Here is a 24,813-nt window from a genome sequence, read left to right as displayed (position 1 = left end):
TAAACTATATTTTTGGTTTGCTTCTCAGCTCACTGTGTATAATTACAATGGTGGACCTTGCTATAGATGTCTCTTTCCAAAACCTCCTCCAGCAGAGACCGTAACCAATTGTTCAGATGGAGGCGTGTTGGGTGTAGGTGAGTCTTTTATTAACAGTTGATTTAAACTACATAAATTTAATGTTATGTATTCAAAATCATTCCTTGATTTTGCATCTGACTGGAGGAAAAAAAATCCTGTAGCATGTATAGAAATATTATGTACTATGTGGAAATAATAAGCACTATATATATAGAAGTACTATGAAAGTCTTGCCTGTAGTACTTTCTATGATGAGCTGAAGGTTTTCCAGAAGTATCCTTAATATCGGTTTGCAGAAAAGCAAGGTATTTTTCCTTGTTATCAGCTTGAATGAAACATATCCAATCTCACAGTAACTTTAAATTCCTCGTCCCCTTATCTTGCTGATACCTTTAATGATGCAGGTTAGATTTTTAAAGTTAGATTTTTAGATTCTTCTTTTAAGGTTATGCATCTCCAGAAAATTTAAGCTGATCTTTATAGTTTGGGTTGGAATAATTTTGTTGTCTTCTCTAGGACAGATACCTTTACATCTTGTGATACTGAAAGACTATTTTGATATTTTAGACGAGATATCATCAATAGTGTACAAATCATTGATTAGAAGGATCCCTTTTTGTTCTAGTCATTACTATTGCCCAACTCCCATTCTCAGACAACACACAGAATTTAAGTTTCCATCATCTAATTTAAAGATTGCTCTCGGCTCTCCTTTCATGTTCTCTTTTCTTTCTGCTTAAATGTCTCAAATACAATCCCTGAGTACTTAGTATTTTTGTATGTGACAACGATTAAGGGGAGAAAAGTTAATCAACTGCACTGGCCAATGATAAGTTCAAGTCTTTGTTAAATTCCTTTATTTTATTTATTTTTATTTAAGAGAGAGAGAGAGAGTGCAGAGTAGGCTGTTCTGGCCCTTTAAGTCATGATTCAACACTAGCCTAATCATGGGACAATTTACAATGACAATTAGCCTACTTTGGATTGTGGGAGGAAACCAGAATTAGCACATGCATTCTACCTGGAATGTACAGAGTCCTTACAGAGGACACGGGAATTGAATTCTGCACTCTGATGCCCTGAGATGTCATAGCATTGTGTTAACTGTTACACCACCGTGGCCCTCCAGATAAAGAGGGTGAACAGTGCAAATTCACCAGACTGGTTCTTGGCGTGATAATGTATCATGTGCACGGTTGAATAGATTTCTAATACATTTTCTAAAATCTTTAGATTTTAGAAAAATAAGAATTTACCTCTTTGAAAATACAAATACCTAAAGGGCTTAACAGAGTAGATGTGGAGAAGGTGTTTCTCCTGGTTGAAGAACTTAGAATTGGGGTGAGTCAAAATGAGGGGTAGACCATTTCGGACTGAAATACAGAGAAATTCTTTCAGTTGAAGGATGCTAGGATTTGTTTAAAATTTCTCTCTTGGAAGGTTGTTAAACATTGCTCAGTGTGACACACTTTGAGTTTTTGCTCTAAATAAGAAGCCACCTATATCATCAAATCCAAATTTAAAAAGTTAAAATAAATTTATTATCAGATACATACATGTCACCATGTACAACCCTGAGAATTGTTTACTTGCAGTATTCTCAGTAAATCCAAGAAACACAGTAGATGACCACATCCAACAGGGTGGACAAATGACCAGTGTGCGAAAGACAACTAACTGCAAATACAGAACAAATCGGAGATTCCACCAGTGAGGACTGGCTTGTGGACCTCCAGTTTCCTTCTCCTAAAGTCAATAACCAGCTCTTTGGTCTTGCTGATGTTGAATGAGTGATTGTTGTTGTGGCACCGTTCAGCCAGACATTCTCCCTCTTTGTACTGATTCATCACAACCTTTGATTCAGCCAAAAATAGTGGTGTCATCAGCAAACTTAAATATGGCATTGAAGCTGTGTTTAGCCTCCTAGTCATAAGTATAAAGTGAGAAGAGCAGGAGACTAAGCACATAGCTTGTGTTACATCTGTGCTGACGGAGATTGTGGAAGAAATGTTGCCAATCTGAACTGACGGGTCTGCAAGTGAGGAAATTGAGGATCCAATTGCATAAGGAGGTATCGAGGCCAAGGTCTTGAAGCTTATTGATTAGTTTTGAGCGGATAATAGTATTCAGTGCTGAGCTGCAATCGATAAAGAGCATCCTGATGTATGTACCTTTGCTGTCCAGATGTTCCAGGGTTGAATGAAGAGCAAATGAAATGGCATCTGCTGTGGACCTGTTGTGCCAGTAGGTAAATTAGGTTGGATCCAAGTCACTTCTCAGGCAGAAGTTGATATGTTTTATCACCAACCTCTCAATACATTTCATAACAGTGGATGTCAGTGCTATTGGGTGATAGTGATTGAGGCAGGTTACCACACTGTTCCTGGGCACCAGTGTAATTGAAACCTACTTGAAACTTGTGGGTACTCAGACTGACAGAGTAAGGGATGAAGGATATCAGTGAACTTTCCAGCCAGTTGATCAGCACAAGTCTTCGGTACTCTGACAGGTTCTGCATCTGGGCCGGATGTCTTCCAGGTGTTCACCTTCCTAAAGGATGCTCTCACGAAGGCCTCAAAGTCTAAAATCACAGTCATAGGGGGCTGTGGCAGTTCATGATAGTTCCTCCATGTTTTGTCTGTCAAAGTGAGAACAGAGTAGGCATTGAGCTCATCTGGAAGCAAAGTCTTGTTGTTATCTATGCCACTTTGTTTCACCTTGTAAGAGGTAATAGCATTCAAGCTCTTCCACAGCTGTCGAGCATTCTTCAGCTGATTTGTTTAGTCTGGAATTTCCACTTGGCCTGTGAGATTGCTTTCTAGTGATTGTCCCTGGACCTCTTGTATCTTTCTTGGTCGCCAGACCTGAATGCTACTGATCTAACCCTCAGCAGATTGCAGATCTCATGTTTCATCCAGGGCTTCTGGTTGGGGAAAACTGAATGATTTTTGTGGGGCTACACTGGTCTACGACTGTTTTTATAAAGAATGTGACAACCGTGGTGAATTCATTCAGATCTGAGTCTTTGGAGAAGGCTCAGTCCTCTGTCTCAAAGCAAAACCCTAGCTGCCCCTCTGCCTTCCGTGACTATCTCTTTGTTGTTCTTATCAAGCAGAAAAATGATAAGAAGTTCAATGTGTATTGACTTTTAGTACAGTGTGTATACTTCACATTCCATTAGGTCTACTTAACATACACAGAAACCAGCAGATCACCATAACAAATGCAATGCTGAGTCAGTATATGCTGTTCTTTTAGCAATAGGATTAATCAGCAAAGTGTGACTTGTATATCCAGTGCAGCCTACCTTCCATACAAGACTTAATATTTTATAATTGCCTTCTCGTTCTCATCAGCGTAAATTTTTTTCTGGGCTTTGTTGACTAAGAACAGTTTTGTGCATTCATGCATAGCAGTATTTTCAATATATAGTCAATATATAGCAGTATAGTCAATAGTATTTTCCTTGATTTAAGTATCATCAGATCAGCTACCAAGATAGTAGAATCTCATGCCTTTAATGAATATGTCGATTTAGGAAGATAATTGCACCTGCCTCACAGTAATGTATTATAAGACCATCATACATAGGAGCCTAATTAGGTCTTCTGGCTGATTCAATCATGGCTGATCCCTTTTTTTTCTCCTCATCAACTCCAGTTCCTGGCCTTCTCCCTGTAACCTTAGATGCCATGTCTAATCAAGAACTATCAATTTCTGGCTTAAATACACTCAATGACCTGGCCTCTACAGCTGCATGTGGCAACAAATACCACAAATTTGAAATCCATTGACTAAAGAAATTTCTCTGCATCTCTGTTTCAAAAGAGCGCCCCTCTATCCTGAGGCTGTGCCCTCTTGTCCTAGACTCTCCCACCATGGAAACATCCTTTCCACATCTACTCTGTCTAGGCCTTTCAACATTCGAAAGGTTTCAATGAGAGCCCCCCTCATTCTTCTGAATTCAGCGAGTACAGACCCAGAGCCATCAAACGTTCCTCGTATGATAACCCTTTCATTCCTGGAATCATCCTTGTGAACCTGCTCTGGACCCTGTCCAAAGTCAGCACATCTTTTCTAAGATGAGGGGCCCAAAACTGTTCACAAAACTCAAGGTGAGGCCTCACCAGTGCCTTTTAAAGCCTCCGCATCACATCCTTGCTCTCGTATTCTAGACCTCTTGAACTTAATGCTAACATGGCATTTGCTTTCCTCGCCACCAACTCAACCTGCAAGTTAACCTTCAGGGTGATCTGCACAAGGACTCCCAAGTCCCTCTACATCTCAGATTTTTGGACTTTCTCCCTGTTTAGAAAATAGTCTGCACATTTATTTCTACTACCAAAGTGTATGACCATGCATTTTCCAACATTGTATTTCATTTGCCACTTTCTTGTCCATTCTCCTAATCTATCTAAGTCCTTCTGCATCCTACCTGTTTCCTCAACACTACCTGCCCCTCCACCAATCTTTGTATCATCTGCAAACTTGGCAATAAAGCCAATTATTCCATATTATAAATCATTTATATACAGCATAAAAAGAAATGTTCCCAACACCGACCCCTGCAGAATACCATGATTCATTGGCAGCCTTTTATCCTTTTATTCCCACCCGCTGCCTCCTACCAATCAGCCAATGCTCTGACCACGTTAGTAACTTTCCTGTGATACCATGGGCTGTCAACTTGATAAGCAGCCTCATGTATGGCACCTTGTCAAAGGCCTTCTGAAAGTCCAAATGTACTGCTGCTCCTTTATCTATTCTACTTGTAATCTCTGTTACGAACTGTAACATTTTAGAAACAAATCAGCAGCAGAGATCTCACACGGAGTCCTGTTTTAATATTAAAATCACTATTAGTATCTACTTATGATATAGTAACTTAACCAAGATAAACAGAAGTTAACAGTGTTATATACGTGTGTTAGTTACAGCTCCCAAATTATCGAGCTTGGGGGAACGAGGCTTAGAGTCTTGAGATGGTAAAGTAGGAAAGTTCAGTCAGCCACGGAATAAATGATGGGAGAGAGGCCTTTGTAATCCACGTTGTAATGGAGAGAGAAGGTAAGCATGAAGTATTCCACAGGTTCCATGCTGGTAAAACGGGATAACAGTCGCCATAGATCTAGGCTGTTGTGTCGTTCCAAATCCACATACGAATTATCACCAAAAATGACCTGTCACAGGAATATTGTCTTCGAGTGGTTACCACACAACATACCCAGGCAAGGGTTAACACACAAATGGTCCCACAGGATATTCCAAAATCCACTCCTATGGATTATACGAAGTGACAGTCACTTTTCCGTAATGCTCTGCGTGCCGATGGTCAACCCATCCTTGTGGGCACAGGGTTTGGAGAGTTCCAAACCTCAGCTGCGACAAGCTGAAGCTACCGGCTTCCTCAGTCTCTCCCTCTCCCTCTCCTCTCCCTCTCTTCCTCTCCCTCTCTGTGATTAAGACCACAATTAGCAGTGTCAGCCTGTGACTGATGTCATAGTCCTGCCTCACTCAGGCGCTCTTAAGGAAACAGTCTCAGTGAACGACCGTGGGCTTGTAACACCTCAAAGGAAGAGTTGTTTCGCATCTTGCGAAATGGCAATTTAGTGAGACAATATCTGAGTTTCTTACCTACCATGCCTATTGTACATTGACTTGTCTTTTAAATATGTGTGCCTGTATTTGATAGACTTGGGTTTTACCAGGAGGCTGACCCTCATCTGGATGAGTACAGTTCCAAAATACTTACAAAATTAAACTCCAAGGCATCCATCCTCTATCTTGAATGTTAGCATCCTTCACCACTTCTGAAATGTGACTGCAGATTGCTGTACTGTGCCTTGTGCAAGATGTTAGAAGTTTATCATGTAGGAACTTGTCAAGGCTTCAACCTCGCCCTCCAAATGCATGGTCACTTTCACTGCAAAAATAGAAACACCATTTCCCATCAAAACCCACACATACCATTCTTAACTGGTATTCTTTCATGTTTACTGTGTTAAATCTGTAATTTCTTACCTAATTCCATCTTCATATGTGGATTACACAGGTCAAGAATATGACTCGCCACAGCCTATCAAATTTTCAAGTGCATAATGTGAAAGCACCCCAATGTAGGAGGTGTTTTCCTTCAGCTGGCACATCAGCTTTTAAACTCTGAGCAAAGGATAAAAGATCCCAAGAAGCAGTTTTGAAGAGTGGAGAAATTATTAGCAATGCTCTGTTCAATATGTCTCCTTTGACTAGAATCACCAAAATATTATCTGGTCATTTTCACGTTGATGACCGAGTTTTTGTGAAATTTGATGACCAATTTGGTTATCAATCAGCAGTAAACGATTTAGATCTCTGAATACATTGTAAAGAACCATGTACACTCAATGGCCACATTATTAGGTACAGGGGTGGAACCCTGTGTGGCCTTCTGCTGTTGTGGCCCATCCACTGCAAGGTTAGACATGTTTTGCATTCAGAGATGCTCCTTTGCACACCACTGTTGTAATACATGGTTATGAGTTACTGCCTTCATGTCAGCTGAAACCAGTCTGGTCATTTTTCTCTGACCTGTCATTAATGAGGTGCTTTAGTCCTCAGAACTGCCGCCCACTGGATGTTTTTTTGTTATATCACATCATTCTCTATAAACTCTAGAGACTGTTAGGTGTGAAAATCCCAGGAAATCAGTAATTTCTGAGATATTCAAACCACCCCATCTAGCACCAACAGTCATTCCATGGTCAAAGTCACTTAGATCACATTTCTTCTCTATTTTGATGCTTGGTCTGAACAACAACTGAACCTCTTGACTATGTTTGAATATATTTATGTATTGAGGTGTTATCGTATGATTGGCTGATTAGTCGGTTGCATTTAACAAGCAGGAGTACAGGTGTCCCCAGTAAAATGGCTACTGAGTGTATATGTGAGTCTCTCTTCTTCTAGGAATAATTAAGTGTAAACTTTTTCTTTTTCAGTGCCTGGAATTCTGGGATGTATTCAGGCCCTGGAGGTTTTGAAGATTGCTTCAGGAATAGGACGTATCTTTTTATATTATTATTTATCTTTTTGATTTTATTATTGAGAAACTTGAACCAAATGTTAGCTGCCCAGTTGCAAGTCAAAGTATTTCTGTACATTGGGAGACTCAAGTAAATGACAGTTGGTAAACTGAAAATGCTGATAGTAGTCTTGATGGATTGCAAATAAATTTTAATTGAGTTTGAAGATTTAGTATCGTAAGTTAAATTGCAGTGAGAATACAAGAGCGACAGGAGGATGAGCTTGGACAATGCTGTCACATCGTGGCAGTTATCAGCTTTTGGCGGTCACTCTGGTTAGCTTTGGTAATTTGTTTATTATTGCCATATGAATTGAGGTGCAGTGAAACGCTTTGATGCATGCTATCTAGACAGATTATTGAGTACGTCACTACATCGAGGCAGTACAGAGGGAAAAACAATGACAGAATGGCAGAATCCTTAAAGGCTAGATGTATAGTGGGATGTTGGACTCCTGGTCCTTAGCTCCCTGAAAGTGATGCACAACTCAATAAGATGGCAAAAGAGCTCTATGGCATGCTTGTCTTTGTTCGTTGAAGCACCGAGTTCAAGAACAGCTTTGTAACATTCTGGTGAGAAAGCATCTCGAGTACTGCATGCAGCTCTGGTTACCCTGTTATGGGAAGGATATGGAAGCCACGGAGAGTGTGCAGAAGAGATTTGTCAAGATGCTGCCTGAATCAGAGGCTAGGTGCAGTAGGGAGAGGTTGGTCAAACCAGGGTTGTTTTCTCTGGAGTCACGGAGGCCTGATAGCAGTATATCAAATTGTGAGGGCTTTGGTAGAGCAGAGAGCCAGTATTTCTCCCTGGGTTGAAATGCATGTAAAGTGAGAGGAGTGTGGCATTTTTTAATCTCACAGAGTGCTGGGTGCCTGGAATATGCTGCCAGGGGTCATGATGGAGACACTTAAAAGGTTCTGGCTATGCAAGGTATGAACTATGTGCAGGCAAAAGGGATTAGATGCATTAGCTTAATTAGTTTGGCACTGCATCATGGACCAAAATCCTGTTCTTGTGCTGTAGGATATTGTATGACAGTTACAGAGATACTGCAGTACAGATAGTTAGATGAGGTATAAGGGCCATAATAGGACCATAAAACAGGAGCAGAATTAGACCATTTGGCCCATTGAGTCTGCTCTACTATTCCATCGTGGCTTATTTGTTATCTCTCTCAACCCCATTCTCTTGCCTTCTCCCTGTAATGTTTGACACCCCGACTAACCAGAACCCAACAATCTCCACTTTAAATATACCCTGTGACTTGGTCTCCACAGTCATCCGCAGCAATGAATTCCACAGGTTCACTGTCCTCTGGCTGAAGAAATGCCTTCTTATCTCTGTTCTAAAGGGATGTCCTTCAATTCTGAGGCTGTGCCCTCTTCTTAGATATCTCCACTGCAGGAAACATCCTCTCCATCCACTCAGCCTTTCAATATTCGATAATGAGGTAGATTGAGAGATCAGGGGTTTTTTACAGGAGGTCCATTAAAGTGCTTAAAACACTAATACTTTGAGAAGGAGGATTTAACAACTTGCTGATTTTTGTTTCTTAAATTTGTCACTTTTTCCTATTCTCTTTCCAGATCTAATAATTTTTTTAAAAAAAAGCTGTCAATCATTAATCTTGTTACATTTATGTCAAGTCTTTGGAATTGCGATAACAGCAAAATATTACAGATGTAAGAAAGATCATGAAAAAGAAACAAAGTTATAGAAGTACTCTTGACAGATCAGGCAGTACTGTACTGGTAGAGCCAAGAACATAATAGATCTTTCAATTGCGAGGCTTGAATGACGACAAAGGATACTTCAGTCAAGAAAGTATAATTCTTTAACAGCAACATTTTTATAATCTCTCATTTCTCCTGATTCATTGCTGCCATATAAACATAATCATTAACCATGTTACCAATTGGCCATTAATGCAAATCGTCCTGTATTTTTTATAGGTTAATTAATAAATGCAGAAAGATGAGATAAAATCAAGTAAGGCATAAAGGCTAATGAAAAATGCAAGTTCTGCCTCTGATCTTTGAAAGATATAAATTTCTACAACAATTGAGGTATGCAGTATTTTAAAGTGGTTAGCATAGAGAACCCATGATTTCCCTGAGAATGCAGGAAGTCTATGGGTGAATACACTTTGAAAATCTTTCAGTTCCACCTGCTGAGGTCTATTGAGTTAAAATTTATGCTTTGTATTTCTCTACTTTTATACCCTCTTGGGCACAGCCATTGTCTGGCTAAGTGGTTCAGATGCATTGCGAGCCAAATCTATACTCTGCAGATCTCAACTAGCAGCAACTGCGCGTGGTACTGTTCTTGTGTGTGGATTTGATTAAAATGAAAGATGTTAATGCTAAGGAAGAGAATGCCTTCAAAATTGATAAGCTGTAGGTTAAGAATAGCATATCACGCAGTGAGGCTTTCATCATACAATTGTGTACTTTTAGCAGCCACCCCAGAATATCTGAGCCAGATGGTGTATTGATGTAAAATTATACTAAGCTTTGTGATAGTGATCTTTGTTCACTAGTATTGAACTAGAGTGAAATGGCCTGGACAAACCATATCTAGAGTGAAAGGAAATGTCCTAGCTTGTTACCCACTGCCTATACACAATGATAAAATCCTCTTTGAGGACAAAAGATTCCCCAGCAGATAAGACTTGATCTCATAAGAGCACGAGTGAATTGCTAAATCAAAATGCTTTCCTATTTAAAAAGCTGAGAGATGTATTTGATCAGGCACCAGCTGCTTGCACAGCTGGAGCCTTTCATTAGCAATGCTAACCCACTTCCTGTCACAGAAATAAGTTTTCCTGCTATGGTCCTTAATGATAACCTCTTCAGCATCGTACAGCCAACAGATGTTGGTATTTGATGCTCTGGAATCGCGATTTCGCACCATTAAGCTTCGACAAAAACAGCCGACATGTGCAGTGTGCAGTGAGAATCCAGCAGTGAAGGATTTGATCGATTATGAGATATTCTGTGGCTCAGCAGCCACCGATCAGGTCAAGAACACTGCTTTGTTAGATCATAGAACTGAGTTTAAAAACAGAAGAAAAAACATTGACTGCAGAAAGGCTGTTTGCCAGAATTGTGGTTTGTTTAATAATAAGTTCACCTGAAGATGTCAGGAGTAGGAGAGTGGTGAGTGCATGGGATGGGCAGCCAGCGGCGGTGGTGGAGGTGGAAACCATAGGGTCTTTTAGGAGACTCCTGGGTTGGTACATGGAGCTTAGAAAAATAGAGGGCTGTGGGTAAAGCCTAGGTAGTTGTAAGGTTGGGACATGTTCGGCACAGCTTTGTGGGGCAAAAGGCCTGTATTGTGCTGTAGGTTTTCTGTGTTTTTATGAAGTGTGATTGGCACATTAATTAGAAAAGATTCTGGTATACGCAAAGAAAGAGAAGCAGAGTGGTATTTACTGGGGAGGGAAAGTTTGGGGCCCTTGGCATAGGCAGCGATGATTATTATAGTGGGCAGTTTCTCCACTTCCATGTAAAGGCAGCTTGAGAGTGGGTGGTGGTGACTGAAAAGCAGACCACGTGGTCAGAACAAAGAAACATAAAATTCTGAAAAGGGAAGCAGGGGTAGAACTATTTAATGGTGACATCCATCTGGATGTATCAGGAATGGGGCAACAGGAACTATTAACTGTGAAAGCTGGCGTGGGGTAAGTTGGTTCGTACCTTAATTCTCAGATAGATAAGAGATGGGAGCGGGCGTAGCTGAAGTCTCTCCCAACTACAGGAGAAGGAAATCTTCAGTTTATACTGAGAATCAAAGGTGATATTGCCCCAACAGATGTGATGGAGATAAAGTAAGGATGACTTTGGGCACCTTTATCCTAAAGCACTGGGATAAGATACTGGGTGCAGTTCACTGTTACAGCTCAGGTAATACACTCTGTAGATTAGGGTGCAACCAAGCCCAGTTTTCATTGTTTCTTTTAATATGCTGTTAATGATTAATGATTAAGTTGTATTCCTTTATAGATAGCTGAGATTAATGGTCATCACTTCATAATTTCTACTTAAGATATCTAATTGCTGTTCATTATTCTGATGTCTAATTCTCTCCCATCATTTATGCATTGTGATTTTAGTGTAGGAAGCTTAATTTGTTAACTGGAGATCAGAGAATAACCGTACAGGTAAGCTGCTTTCTATTTACTTTCATAACAAGGGTAAATTTTGCTTTATGTACACTTCACTTGAAGTGTAATGGCTCTGTTGGATGCATTTTATATGCCTGAAAATTGGGTGTATTTGTATTGTTGTACAGAGCAATGGTGTAGTTTGTAAATCCAAATTATTCTCAAGACTCTTAAGTTTCTTGGAATGCTAACCCTGTTATAATTTTCTTCTCCATAACTTTAGGAATATAAACGTCATTTGGATGAAGATATTCCTCATGTTTTGGTGGATGTTCGTCCACAGGTGGAGGTTGACATATGCCATCTACCGAACTCTATTTGTATCCTTCAGTTTGTTTTTCATTTTGATGGTTAGTACACTGGAGAGAGAGAATGAGCATAATTTTGTAAGCATATCTGGATCCACTGCATTCATTCTGTATTAAAAGAGGTGTGGTGCTGAGAATTTTCATTACTGAGTCCCAATGATTCAAATCCTGGAATGAGCTAAGTGGCTGTGTGGGAGCAGGAGGAGGTTGGAAGTGATAAAAAGGTGATTGGACATAAGGAGCTTTGAGTGGTGAAGGTGGTGTTGGAAGGCTAATGGTAAGTTTGTGGCTTGTTTTAGGTGGAAAGCTTATGGGTTAGTATGTGGAGTCAGGATGTCTGAATGACAACAGCTGAGGAAAAGATCATATGACATAGGAGCAGAATTAGGCCATTCAGCTCATTGAATCTGCTCTGCTGTTTCAACATGCTCATCCATTTCCTCTTAACCCCATTCTCCCGCCTTCTCTCTTTGCACCCTCTGACTAATCAAGAACCTGTCAACCTCCACCTTAAATGCACCCACTGACCTGGCTTCCACAGCCACCTGTCCTTCTATTTTGAGAGTGGTTCTAGACTCACCCACCCAAGGGAACATGCTCTTCCCATCCACTCTATCCAGGCCTTTCAACATTCGATAGGTTTCAATCAGATCCCCTCCCCCCCCAGCCACCACCATCATTCTTCTAAATTCTAACGAGTACCTGCCCAGAGCCTTCAACTGCTGCTCGTATGATAACCTTTGCATTCCTGGAAGCCTCTTCGTAAACCTCCTCTGAACTCTCTCCAATGTAATAAGGGGCCCAAAACTGCTCACAGTGCTCCATTTGAGGCCTCACCAGGGTCTTGTCCAGCCTCAGCATTACGTCCTTGCTTTGTTATTCTAGTCCTCTTGAAATGAATGCTAATGTTGCATTCACCTTCCTCACTGCCAAATTAACCTACAAGTTAAGCTTTAGGGAATCCTGCACAAGGACTTCCTCATGATTTACCCTAGTGAGGTTTCATTACAGTGGTGCGCACTCTGGAGACCTAATTATTCTAGGTCATTTGCAGGTTAGTAAGATGACATTTTCTGACCCATGTAAACCTGCAAGTGTCCGGTCAAAATGTCCTGGAAATGTTTCTCATCACATCTTACTCCATGTTGAGTACATTTTCATTTGAAGGTTATAAACTCATTTCTGCAGATCTAATTCTGAGGCCAGAATGTTCTCTCTTTGTCAATTTTTTTCTCTAGTTTCTGTTGAAAGTAATTATATACGTGGGAGAGGAAAAACTGAAAAAAGGAAAAGAAGATCTATTTAATTTGGATTTCACTTCTATAATTCCTTCCAAAACTTTGCTCTCTAGCAGTACTTTTAGACATTTCTCAGACTGCTGATTTAAATGATTAAATAAAATATCCTTTCAGTCTTAAATCTCTGTATTCTGTTTCATCCTGTTATTGCTACTTGCATTAATTCTATATGACAATTTTATATTGCAAATGAGGCTAATTTTAAAAAATTATGTCTGATGTTAGGCATTTTAAGACTTGGGAAACAGTTATTTGTTGGGACAGCAATGCTGTTGTGAACAAGAGATTAGTTATGAGAATTCAATAATTGATGTAATCCATTTTATAAAAGATTCGTTTGATTGTACAGGTTAATGCAATTGAATTTTTTTTTAAAAAGTAGTTATACAGCAGCATAATGTGCATTTTTGCAACTTTCATGTTTTAAGATATAGATATTTCTATGATCTTGCAGTGATTCTTCAGCTAGTTTTGCAGTTATGCTTGCTATCATAACCAAACATCTTGCAAGCATTCTAATCTTGAAGAAAGAATTTACTTGATCTTGAAACACTAGTTTAACTCAGGACTTCAAGTGATGTCAAACAAAGAGTGTGAAGCAATATCAACTTCTAATTCAATATTTATTGCTACTTTCAGTAGCAGATTAAAGAGAACGGGACAGTGTACATCTTTGCCGTCTCAAATACTGATCAAACTCATTTCTTCTATTTACAAATCCATTTGAAAAGGAGTTGTCATGGCTGTTTTCTTTCAGTCTGACAAGTTTCACAGGAATACCAAACACTACTTGCTATATGTTGTCAAAAGTATGCTTAAGATTTATGAAGTTGCTGGATGTTCTTTTTTTGTGAAATGTGTCTTAACATAAACTATTGTACTTCATCTGGGCACAAAAGCAGCACAATCATTGTGTATTGTAAATTTTTCTCCTTTGCAGTGTCTAAGAAAATGCTTTACTGCTGTACTCAGCTAATACATTTTTATTTGCTGAATTTACTCTTGTTTCTTTTGATTGAAGTTTGGTATTATTGCTTTTCCCTGTTGTCATGTACTTGTTTCTCAAATTTCCTTTGAGAGCTTTTGCTTTACTTTCACAATTGTTTCTCATCTACTTGGATTAGCTAAGCGAGCAGTCCTATTGTTTTACAAGCTATTAATATAAATATTTGCCTTATCTTCTAGCAAGTAACTTAAAACCTGGTTAAGCCATCATGTTCAGTGTATGGGGTCTGTCTTCTACCTATCTGAGATATTTTCAGGAGCACTGCATATGCAGGGCTTTTAGCATTGTCAAAGATCTCTCCCATCTGTCCCACAATCTCTTTGGAATCCCCCCCCCCCCCCCACTTCACCATCAGGCTGGAAGTACTGTAGCATTGGAACAAGGACTGTCAGGATGGGAAAAAGCTTCTTCCCCAGGTTGTGAGAGGACTGAACTCCTTGCCACTACCCAGGCCTCAACATGTACAGAGCCCTAGTAGCATTATACTGTTTACTTTTTAACTTGTGTCATAAATGCATCTGATGGTAAATGTCAATCTTCCTTTTTTTATTATTTGTTAATTTATTTGTGGTATTATTACCCTGTGTATGTGAGTTATGTATTGTGTTGTGCACTTAGTCCAGAGGTATGTTGTTTTATTTGGCAGTATACATACATACAGTGTAATGACAATAAAGTTGACCTTAGTTCGGGCATTTAAACTTATCCTGTGACTTAAGACAGCATACTGGAAAAATTCATGTCAGTCAGGCTAGATCTATGGAAAGAGCAACAGAGTTAATCTTTTGGGTTGAAGGCCATTTGTCAGAAATGAGGAGGAGAGAAAATTAGTTAGTTTTAAGTTGTAGAGGAGGTGGGGATGGGACAGAAGCCATAATGGATTCACTGGGAAGAAAGCAAATAGTTACCAAGAGTTGGAATGATTGGTACGCCACGTGCAGTGTCCAGAAGTCAGTAGTAGGACCCTTGGACTTAACAGTACAGGAGTTCAGGTTCAGAATGTACAAAATTTGAAAATGCTGTGAATGTTTAGCGGGTCTGCCCATATCACAGAAAAAGAAAAAGCTAGTGTTGCAAGTTCAAAGTAAAGTTTATTTTCAAAGCATGTATATATCATCATATACTACCCTGAGATTCATCTTCTTGAGGGCATTCACAGTAAATACAAAGAAACACAATAGAATCAATGAGAACACAGAACATGGACGAACAGCCAATAGGCAAAAGACAAAAAAGTATACAAATACAAAAAGAAAAAAACGACAAACAAATAATAATAGTAAATAAATAATAAATGTCAAGAACATGAGATGAAGAGATTATGGGAACTGTTCAGTGTTGGAGGGAGTGAGGGAACATATCCCCTCTGGTTCAAAATCCTGATAGTTGAGGGGTAATAACTGTTGCTGAATCTGGTGGTGTAAGTCATGAGACTCCTGTACTTTCTTCCTGACAGTAGCAAAGAGAAGAGAGCATGGGCTGGATGGTTGGGGTCTTTGTTGATGGGTGCTGCTTTCCTGTGACAACACTCTGTGTAACTGCACTCAATGGTAGGTTTTACCTGTGATGAATTGGGCTATATGCAAAACATTTTTGCAGGCTTTTCCATTCCATTCCATTCCAGGCTGTGAAGCAACCAGTCAATGGACTCTCCACCATCCATTTATAGATGTTTGTCAAAATTTTAGGTGTGCCAAATCTTCGTAAACTAAGAAAGTAGTGGCACTGCCTTGCTTTCTTTGTCAAGTCAAGTCACTTTTTATTGTCATTTTGACCATAACTGCTGGTACAGTACACAGTATAAATGAGACAACGTTTTTCAGGACCATGGTGCTACATGAAACAACATAAAAACTACACTGAACTACATAAAACAACACAAAAACTACACTAGACTACAGATCTACCCAGGACTGCATAAGATGCACAAAACAGTGCAGGCATTACAATGAATAATAAACAAGACAATTGGCACAGTAGAGGGCAGTAGGTTGGTGTCAGTCCAGACTCTGGGTATTGAGGAGTCTGATAGCTTGGGGGAAGAAACTGTTACATAGTCTGGTCGTGAGAGTTCGAATGCTTTGGTGCCTTTTGCCAGGTGGCAGGAGGGAGAAGAGTTTGTATGAGGGATGCTTGGGATCTTTCATAATGCTGCTTGCTTTGCGGATGCAGCGTCTGGTGTAAGTGTCTGTAATGGCTGGAAGAGCGACCCCAATGATCATCTCAGCTGACCTCACTATCCACTGCAGGGTCTTGCGATCTGAGATGGTGCAATTTCCGAACCAGGCAGTGATACAGCTACTCAGGATGCTCTCAGTACAACCTCTGTAGAATGTGATGAGGGTGTGAAATGGACTTTTCTCAGCCTTCGCAGAAAGTAGAGACACTATTGGGCTTTCTTTGTTATGGAGCTGGTGTTGAGGGACTAGGTGAGATTCTCCACCAGGTGAACACCAAGAAATTTGGTGCTCTTAATGATTTAATGATCTCTACCGAGGAGCCATCAATGTTCAGTGGAGAGTGGTCGCTCCAGGCCCTGCTGAAGTCAACAACCATCTCTTATGTTTTGTTCACATTCAGAGACAGGTTGTTGGCTCTGCACCAGTCCGTTAGCCGCTGCACCTCCTCTCTGTATGCTGACTCGTCGTTCTTGCTGATGAGACCAATCCTGGTCGTGTCATCGGCGAACTTGATGATGTGGTTCGAGCTGTGTGTTGCAAAACAGTCGTGGGTCAGCTGAGTGAACAGCAGTGGACTGAGCACACAGCCCTGGGGGGCCCCCGTGCTCATTGTGATGGTGTTGGAGATGCTGTTTCCGATCTGGACTGACTGAGGTCTCCCAGTCAGGAAGTCTAGGATCCAGTTACAGAGGGGGGTGTTCAGGCCCAGTAGGCTCAGCTTTCCAATCAGTTTCTGAGGAATAATTGTGTTGAATGCTGAACTGAAGTCTATGAACAGCATTTGAACGTACTTGTCTTTTTTGTCTAGATGGTTTAGGGCCAGGTGGAGGGTGATGACAATGGCGTCGTCTGTTGGACGGTTGGGACGGTACGCGAACTTCAGGGGTTCCAGTGAGGGGGGCAGCAGGGTCTTGATATGCCTCATATCGAGCCTCTGGAAACACTTCATGATGATGGATGTGAGTGCAATGGGATGGTAGTCATTGAGGCAGGACACTGAAGACTTGTTCGGCACGGGGACGATGGTGGTCGCCTTGAAGCACGTTGGACTGATGGCACTGCTCAGGGAGATGTTGAAGATGTCAGTGAGAACACCTGCTAGCTGGTCTGCACATCCTCAGCACTCTGCCAGGAATATTGTCTGGTCCAGCAGCCTTCCGTGTGTGCTGGACCCAGGACAAACCCTCTGAAATGATAACACCGAGGATTTTAAAGTTCCTGACCCGTTTCACTTCTGATCCCCTGATGAGGACTGACTCATGGACCTTTGGTTTTCTCCTCCTGTAGTCAATAATCAGTTCTTTGATTTTGCAGACATTTGAATGAGAGGTGGTTGTTGCGGTATCGTTCAGCCAGATTTTCAGTTTCCCTCCTAAATGCTGATTCGTCAGCACCTTTGACTGCCAGCGACCACAAACTCAAATATGGCATTGGAGCTGTGCTTAGCCTCACAGTATCAAGTTTATGACTTCTCATCAGAATAGGTAAACAACTCCACTCTGATGAAATATCTTTTGACTTGAAACAATAGTGCATTTTCTCTTCCACTGCTGAGTATTTCCAGCAGTTTCTGCTTTCAGCATCTGCAGTTGTATTGATTTTCAAAATAACATTGCTGCTTTTGTATTTTATGCTTCTGGTAATGAAACATGGGTATCCCAAATACTTTAATAAACAGTCTGTGAATATGCCTCAGTGACTTTACGTATTTATGTAAATCTTCACTTGGTTGTCTCTGCTCATACGCTCTCTTTAGAACGCTTCTGTCAAAGTGGGTCACTTTGCTCTTTGCACTTTCATCTTAGGTTTTTCATCTGTTTTATCAGTCCATCTTCATTGTTTCCTAGATTATTACTTTCCTCTTCACTTTTTGCAATACTGTCTTGTTTCATAGCATCAGCAAATTTGGAAATTTTAATCATGTATGCTCATAAGTGAGTCATTAAGTATATATTGAAGAAAGCAGTGGTCCCTCCATTGACCCTGAGTGCTCCATTGTCATACTTCTGTCTGGAATAATAACAATCTACTGCTACTGCCTATCCCTCATGTCCCTAGTCATTACCCAGGTGTCTGGATTATTGGTTCAGTAAATTAACCTCCCAGCTAGACATCTACAGTATTCTCTTATTTGTAATTATTTTGGTTTAGCAATTCATAATTTTGTTTCAGATTGAAGGCCTTCAGTATTGTTTCTTATCCACCATGTCAGATATTCCATTGGCTGAATTAGAGGAAAAGCGTGTAGAATACATGAATGTTTTACAAAATAACATCAACACAAGGAGACATAAAACAGATGCTGACAAAGACACATTCCCAGGTACAGTTATATCACATGGCTCATTGTTGAAATTGTGATGGTCTTTTGTAGCTATGATTTTTTTTTTGGGAAAAAACGATCTTAAAGCACTTGGCAAAGTTCTCTCACAGCTCCAGACACATAGATTCAGTCATGACCTTGTGTTCTGTCTGGGTGGAGTTTGCATGTACTCACTGTGACTGTTGTGATGATTAGTGTAACATTGTTAAAAGATCAGCAATGATCTTATTACATGGTGTAATTGGCACAGAGGCTGCCTTTGTTTCTTAAAGTCGAGTGAAATGGAGAAATCTCAGGTGTAGACAATATTCTTAAAGGTGAGTTTATGCATTTGAGCAAATGTGATTATGGATTAACATAAAAAGTAGGATACTGAATTTTTTTCAAGGAACTGATTATCCAGTGTTAAAGAAAATAATTTTCATTTACAAAATGCCTTATTGCTAATGATGTGAGGTGACTGTTTTGTAGGTGAATGCATCGGTTTTTTTTGTGTGACAAGGCCTCACGGATATGCTAGGTGATTTGGTGAAGGGTGGAGAGCAGTGCTGTTATTGAAATAAAATTAACCACTGGGCATTTCAGGGAAACTAGCTGACAAACTGTAAAGGATATAGTAAATCTCAATTAGCGTTATTACCAGGATTGAGGTATTATTGCTATGCGGTTGAAACGTATTATTAGATGATTTTACAGAAATTTTTAAAATGTGAGGTTTTTTTTGTGGGGAACTAGTGAAGATTATTTCAAATGACTTGCAAAAATTGTGTTGAAGCACAGACACTTTTAGAATTTTCATTATTAGTTGCATTTACTACAGTGCAGCAGAACATGAAATGCTTTCTAATTTGAAATAGTATTGCATGTAAAAGCATGATATAAAAGCATTTAGAAAGCAAGATTTGCATAATAGTTACACCTCTATTATCACTTTGCAAAGACTAATGTAATGAATATATATTGTGTACTTTTGATATTCACAGTGGTGCAAATGCCTATAAAATAGTTGTCTCCTGATAAGTTCCTATCCACTGTTTAAGCATTTGTTTCAAAAAAACTTTACAGTGACTTGCTGGAGCACTGACAGGGGCGACAGCATGACTGACTTGAGAGTGAAAACAGCACTTCAATGGATAAGCCAGTAAAAATTCTCATAGCTTTACGTCAAGAACTAAAGGGGAATATAAATGGAAAACTGATTTAAAATGTAACACACAGCACAGTTGTAACACCGTGTGCAAGAATGATTTGATTTATTTATTAAGATACAGTGCGGAATAGGTTCTTCTGTCCCTTTGAGCCATACTGCTCAGCGATCCCCCAATGATACCCTAGCCTAATCACAGGACAATTTACAATGACCAAGCAACCAGTATATCTTTGGACTGTGGGAGGAAACTGGAGCACCAGGAGGAAACCCATGTGGTCACAGGGAGAACGTACAAACTCTTTGCAGGCAGTGGTGGAAAATGAACTGGTTTTTAGTCCACTAGATAAGATTTAAATGCTATTCATGCTGCAGCTGATGACAGTAGAACTCCTTTGGGTATGTAGTACCCACTTCAACAAATAGTAGCAGAACCATAACAACCGTGAAAGCTTTTTTTCTGAGATGGGTATTTAATTCTATTATACATGGAGGTCAGTGCAATCATTTACAAGTGTTTCAGTGTAAGTGCTCTTTTTGTATAACATTATCATACAATGGTTTTTCAATAAACAACACTTCTGTTGAGTAGCATATGGGTAACCTGAGCATTAAAATTGATTAAATTAATGTTAAACTCTGTGGCTAAATTCTTCTTACTTGATCAGAATGAATTAGTTGATAATTTGAATTCTGAAATAAAGAACTGAGAGAAAGCAAAATTATAATGTACTAATTTACTACAGATCTGTCAGTGCCAAAGTTTTATTTTCATGAAATGAAATGCTCTTCTGTAACAGGCAAAAGTGTCCATATTAACTTGCAAATATATAGTTAATAGAGTAAGTACCACACAGCACAGCAACAGAAACTTCAGCCCATCTCGTCTGTGCTAACCTGATTCCATATCACCACACCTGGAGCAAAGAGTAACGTTCTTTAAACAGTGCAGGAAACCCATTGTGAAACTGTGTTAAACATGGGACTGTATTTGCTACATCTCATTTTACAAAATTGTGTGGAACTACGTAACAGCACAGAAAATATTACCGCAAAGTCAAATATTTCTGGAATTTGATTACGTTGCAGGGGAAGCTACCTCATTCATCAGAAACATTGTCACATTGGGGCATTATGTTTGCCAAGTGATTATTCATTTACCAACCACACATCACCAAATCTCAGTTGTAAGTCATGGAAACATGTAGATACTGAAAGGCTGTTCCCTCTAACCCTGAGACTACAAATTTTGAGGGCCTAGTTTCAGGAAAAAGATAAAGAAATTCACAAGAGATAACTCAATGTTGTTCACATATTGCAAATGGAGGGTTTTGCCTCCATGTAGTGGTGGCACAGCTGTCAGCTCCCAGGCTCTCCCCTTGATATTTTGGCTCCTTTTGTCCTTCCCTAATATGAATTTTCCACTTTCTTTGTTGCTTAGGATCTGAGGCTGAACAATTTAATTTGAAAACTTGGCAGCCTTAATGAACCTGAGCTGAACACTTTATCTAGTGCCCTTTCATTAGTAAACCTGGCTACATACAACTCTGAAATATTACCCGTCTCTTTCACTATCAATTTCTTGATCTCCTGGTAATTGCCCACCCCTCCCTTCACCATTTTCCCCATTCTTGTTTCCCTCTCTCACCTTATCTCCTCACCGGCCAATTACCTCCCTCAGGTGCTGCTCCCCCTTCCCTTTCTTCCAACACCTGCGCATTTTCTCCTGTCTCTTTTTTGCCCTTAGTTGCTAAGCCTCTCATAAATGCCAGCCTCACTTTTTCCAATGCTTGTCTTGTTGGCTCACCATGTACGTTGGCTTTAGCTCATCTAATACCTTATGCCTATATCCAGAGTATTAAACTATTGGGCAAGGAACCACTCCTGCTTTAATTTGTTCCATGAAACCAACCTCTGAGCTTTTTGCCCATGTCTGAATTTCCCTGTGGCCCCACAGAAACTGTTGTCTGATGTTGCTTCATTGAAAAGATCTTGGGGTACTAAATGAAATTCTGTGGTATTTGTAAATGTTGCACAGTAGTGTAGTGGTTACTATTATACTATTACAGCCCTAGCAGTCATTGTCCAATTCCCACTGCTGTTTTTAAGGAAATTATCTGTTTTCCCCATGACCACATAGGTTTCCTCCTGGTTCTCGAGTTTCCTCTCACATTTCAGAGACACGTGGGTTAGGATTCTTAAATTGTAGGCATGCTGTGTTGGTCCAGAAGCATGGCGATATTTGCAGGCTGCCCCCAACACATACTCGGGTTTTGTTGGTTGTTGATGCAAGTGATGCATCTCATTGTATGTTTCGGGTTTTTTTTTGGTGTACATGTGACAAATAATCTAACCTTTAAATCTTTCTATCTTGGGTAAATCAGTTTTGAATTTTCATCACCAGAGGGGGCTCTTGATTTATCTTTTAGGTGGATTTTCAGCCTACTAGGAACACCAGCAACACAGTAAAACAGGGAAAACATCTATTATTTTCTTAATATACAATATGACATCAATACTATATTTTCAGAAAATTATTGAAACTTGCTCATCCAAGAAAGGATTGCTGATTCACTGCAAATTCTGTGGTATATGTATCAGTGCTCAATTTTGCTCTTGACAATAATAGTGGTTTGTTTCAAATTATGCATCCTAAATCTTGACTAATGACTCGAGTGACTCTAATCATTTGGAAGAATGAGACAACAGGTGAAACAGTCTAATTTTGTTTCTTTTTCTCCACCTCTAGTCTATGTTATCTGTAAACAAGGAAATGATTCACAGAAGGCTGTCAAAATCCTGCAAGAGATGTTAAGCAACGAGCTCTGCTCATTGTCGGTGAAGGATATTCAGGGTGGATTGATGGCCTGGTCTCAAATGATTGATCCAGCCTTCCCACAGTATTGATTGCTGGGAAGGGGGGAAAAGTTTTCAAAATTATTGCCTAAAGTATACTAAACTTTCAATGTGTTGCAAATGGTTGTATTTCAATAAATACGTGTGGAAAAGTATACTGTTTGGAAAGCTCTGACTGGAAAGAGAACTTGCACAGTATTTAAGTGCAAATGTTAGCAGTCAAGACTAGGTAATGTGACTTCTAATTTTGTATTGCATACATTTGAACTGCTTCCGAAGGCACAAAACAATTAGTAACTAAATACAAGTACATGGGAACTCTGGTTATTGTGCTGATTCATTTTATTAAGTGCCTTTTGTTATAGATACTGCGCTACTAAATTAATAATCATGGTATATTATGAAAACTATAAGGTTAGCTGTTGAGTGGCAATTGATAATGATATCATGGACATATGAGATAAATAATCCATGTGGAAATTCTGGCAAGAGAGATTTGTTATCTGATGCATTTAGCAATCATGAGTAAATTTATGGCAGTTCTGATACTGAGAGAGTTAATATAACAATATGTTTTCAGATTTTAGCAATTGGTCATTTTAATGGCTATTTATCTCAGTGAATAATTAAGTGCTGTTTCTTGTATCCTGTAAAATCAAGATAATTGAATCATTAATGCTAGCAATGACACTATTCACTTAGTATCTTTTCAATTTTTTTCAGTGTTACAATTACTCAGTTACACTGAATTACTTTTTTGTTTAAATTTGCACACTTTTAGCATATTTAAATGAGGAAATGATATCTCCACTATCTTTTTATCACACTTCAAAGGCACATTCAACTCTTTATGTTGGAGGGATCATTTAGAAACCCACTGAAAGTTAAAATACTGTATATTTTAAAAAAAGTATTTTTTATTGCTGACCATAGATCTCATTCCTGCTATGTATGATTGACACCAGATTAATAACATTTGGAAATCAGTTGTAGCATTTTTTCTGGTATGAATAGTGAATGCAGTCTGATGTAACACAATTTATCAAGTTATCTTACAACACCTAATGATTTCCCCACACACATCTTCTGCAGAAGATGCTAGTATTTTGCGGAAAAAATTCCATTTATATTATCTGTATAAAATTTACATTTTATCACTCAAATTTTTGATGAGTCTTATCACTAGTGGTTTTGGAAATTAAAATAACATTATAGACTTTAACCACATAAGATAAAATCAGTCTTTAATTGTTTTGCTTTCAGTTTTCTACAGGAAAGTGCGTGTTATTCTTTAAATATTTTTAATTGAAAAGGATCAAATTAAGTTTTGAAGCACAGTACTGGCGTTTTTCTTGAAGCTATACTTCAAGTGCCTTTTTCCTTCATTTTCCATCCTAAGGTTCTTTCAGTTCTGGGCATCACCCTGAAGCAACATCTTTGATATTGACATTATCCACAAACATTGCAGATTTCCAATACACTATTTCAGATTTTGTGTTTGAAATATTTTTGTAGTTCCTTGTTAAACAAAACCAGTAGACACTCTGTACGGTGCAATCTCACAAACAGTGAATTTTATGAAAAATTGCTACAGTTTTAATTTTGGGGGTGAAGTAAACCAATTCACATCTCCTTGCGTTTCAGCAAGTAAAATGGTATAATGAATCGTTCAAAGGATTGTACCTGTTCAGAGCTATGCTTTGTCAGTCAGAGAAAATCAACATGCTGAAACATGCTTTTGATATTTTCTAATTCTGTAGAATTTTTTTCCATGTGCTTCCAAATTTCTCGCAAGAGTTTTAATTTCCAAGCAAGAGCCAGAAACTTGATATTACATAAAAAACCTACAGCGCAATACAGGTCCTTCAGCCCACAAAGTTGTGCCGAACATGTCCCTACCTTAGAAATTACTACGCTTACCTATAGCCCTCTATTTTTCTAAGCTCCACGTACCTATCATATCCGCCTCATCTACCGTTACTGGCAGCCCATTCCACACATTCACCACTCTGAGTAAAAAACTTTACCCTGACATCTCCTCTGTACCTACTCCCCAGCACCTTAAACCTGTGTCCTCTTGTGGCAACCATTTCAGCCTTGGCAAAAAAGTCTCTGACTATCCACACGATCAGTGCCTCTCATCATCTTATACACCTCTATCAGGTCACCTCTCATCCTCTGTCGCTCCAGGGAGAAAAGGCCGAGTTCACTCAACCTATTCTCATAAGGCATGCTCCCCAATCCAGGCAACATCCTTGTAAGTCTCCTCTGCACCCTTTCTATGGCTTCCACATCCTTCCTGTAGTGAGGCGACCAGAACCGAGCACAGTACTCCAAGTGGGATCTGACCAGGGTCCTATATAGCTGCAACATTGCCTCTCGGCTCCT

At 39.4% G+C, this 24,813-nt stretch overlaps 1 protein-coding gene across 3 annotated transcripts in view; it reads left to right on the top strand.

Moving 5' to 3' along the window:
• Positions 1–22,580, top strand: part of mocs3 (molybdenum cofactor synthesis 3) — a 43,243-nt gene extending 20,663 nt beyond the window's left edge. For 2 of the 3 annotated variants that reach the window (XM_073050555.1, XM_073050556.1), the window contains exons 7-13: positions 29–137; positions 7,059–7,121; positions 9,998–10,161; positions 11,257–11,304; positions 11,531–11,627; positions 18,312–18,422; positions 22,319–22,580. In XM_073050555.1, the coding sequence (XP_072906656.1) occupies positions 29–137; positions 7,059–7,121; positions 9,998–10,161; positions 11,257–11,304; positions 11,531–11,627; positions 18,312–18,422; positions 22,319–22,476 (750 nt within the window). In that variant the 3' untranslated portion in view covers positions 22,477–22,580. Of the gene's footprint in view, positions 1–28; positions 138–7,058; positions 7,122–9,997; positions 10,162–11,256; positions 11,305–11,530; positions 11,658–18,271; positions 18,292–18,311; positions 18,423–22,318 lie in introns of those variants that run through there. The other variant, XM_073050557.1, reaches the window with a different exon arrangement.
• The last annotated feature ends 2,233 nt before the right edge of the window (positions 22,581–24,813 follow it).

The sequence above is a fragment of the Hemitrygon akajei genome, chromosome 7 (assembly GCF_048418815.1).
Source record: "Hemitrygon akajei chromosome 7, sHemAka1.3, whole genome shotgun sequence".
NCBI classification, from domain to species: Eukaryota; Metazoa; Chordata; class Chondrichthyes; order Myliobatiformes; family Dasyatidae; genus Hemitrygon; species Hemitrygon akajei.
The sequence above is the reverse complement of the archived record's forward strand: the minus strand, read 5'-3'. Positions and strand labels throughout refer to the sequence as shown.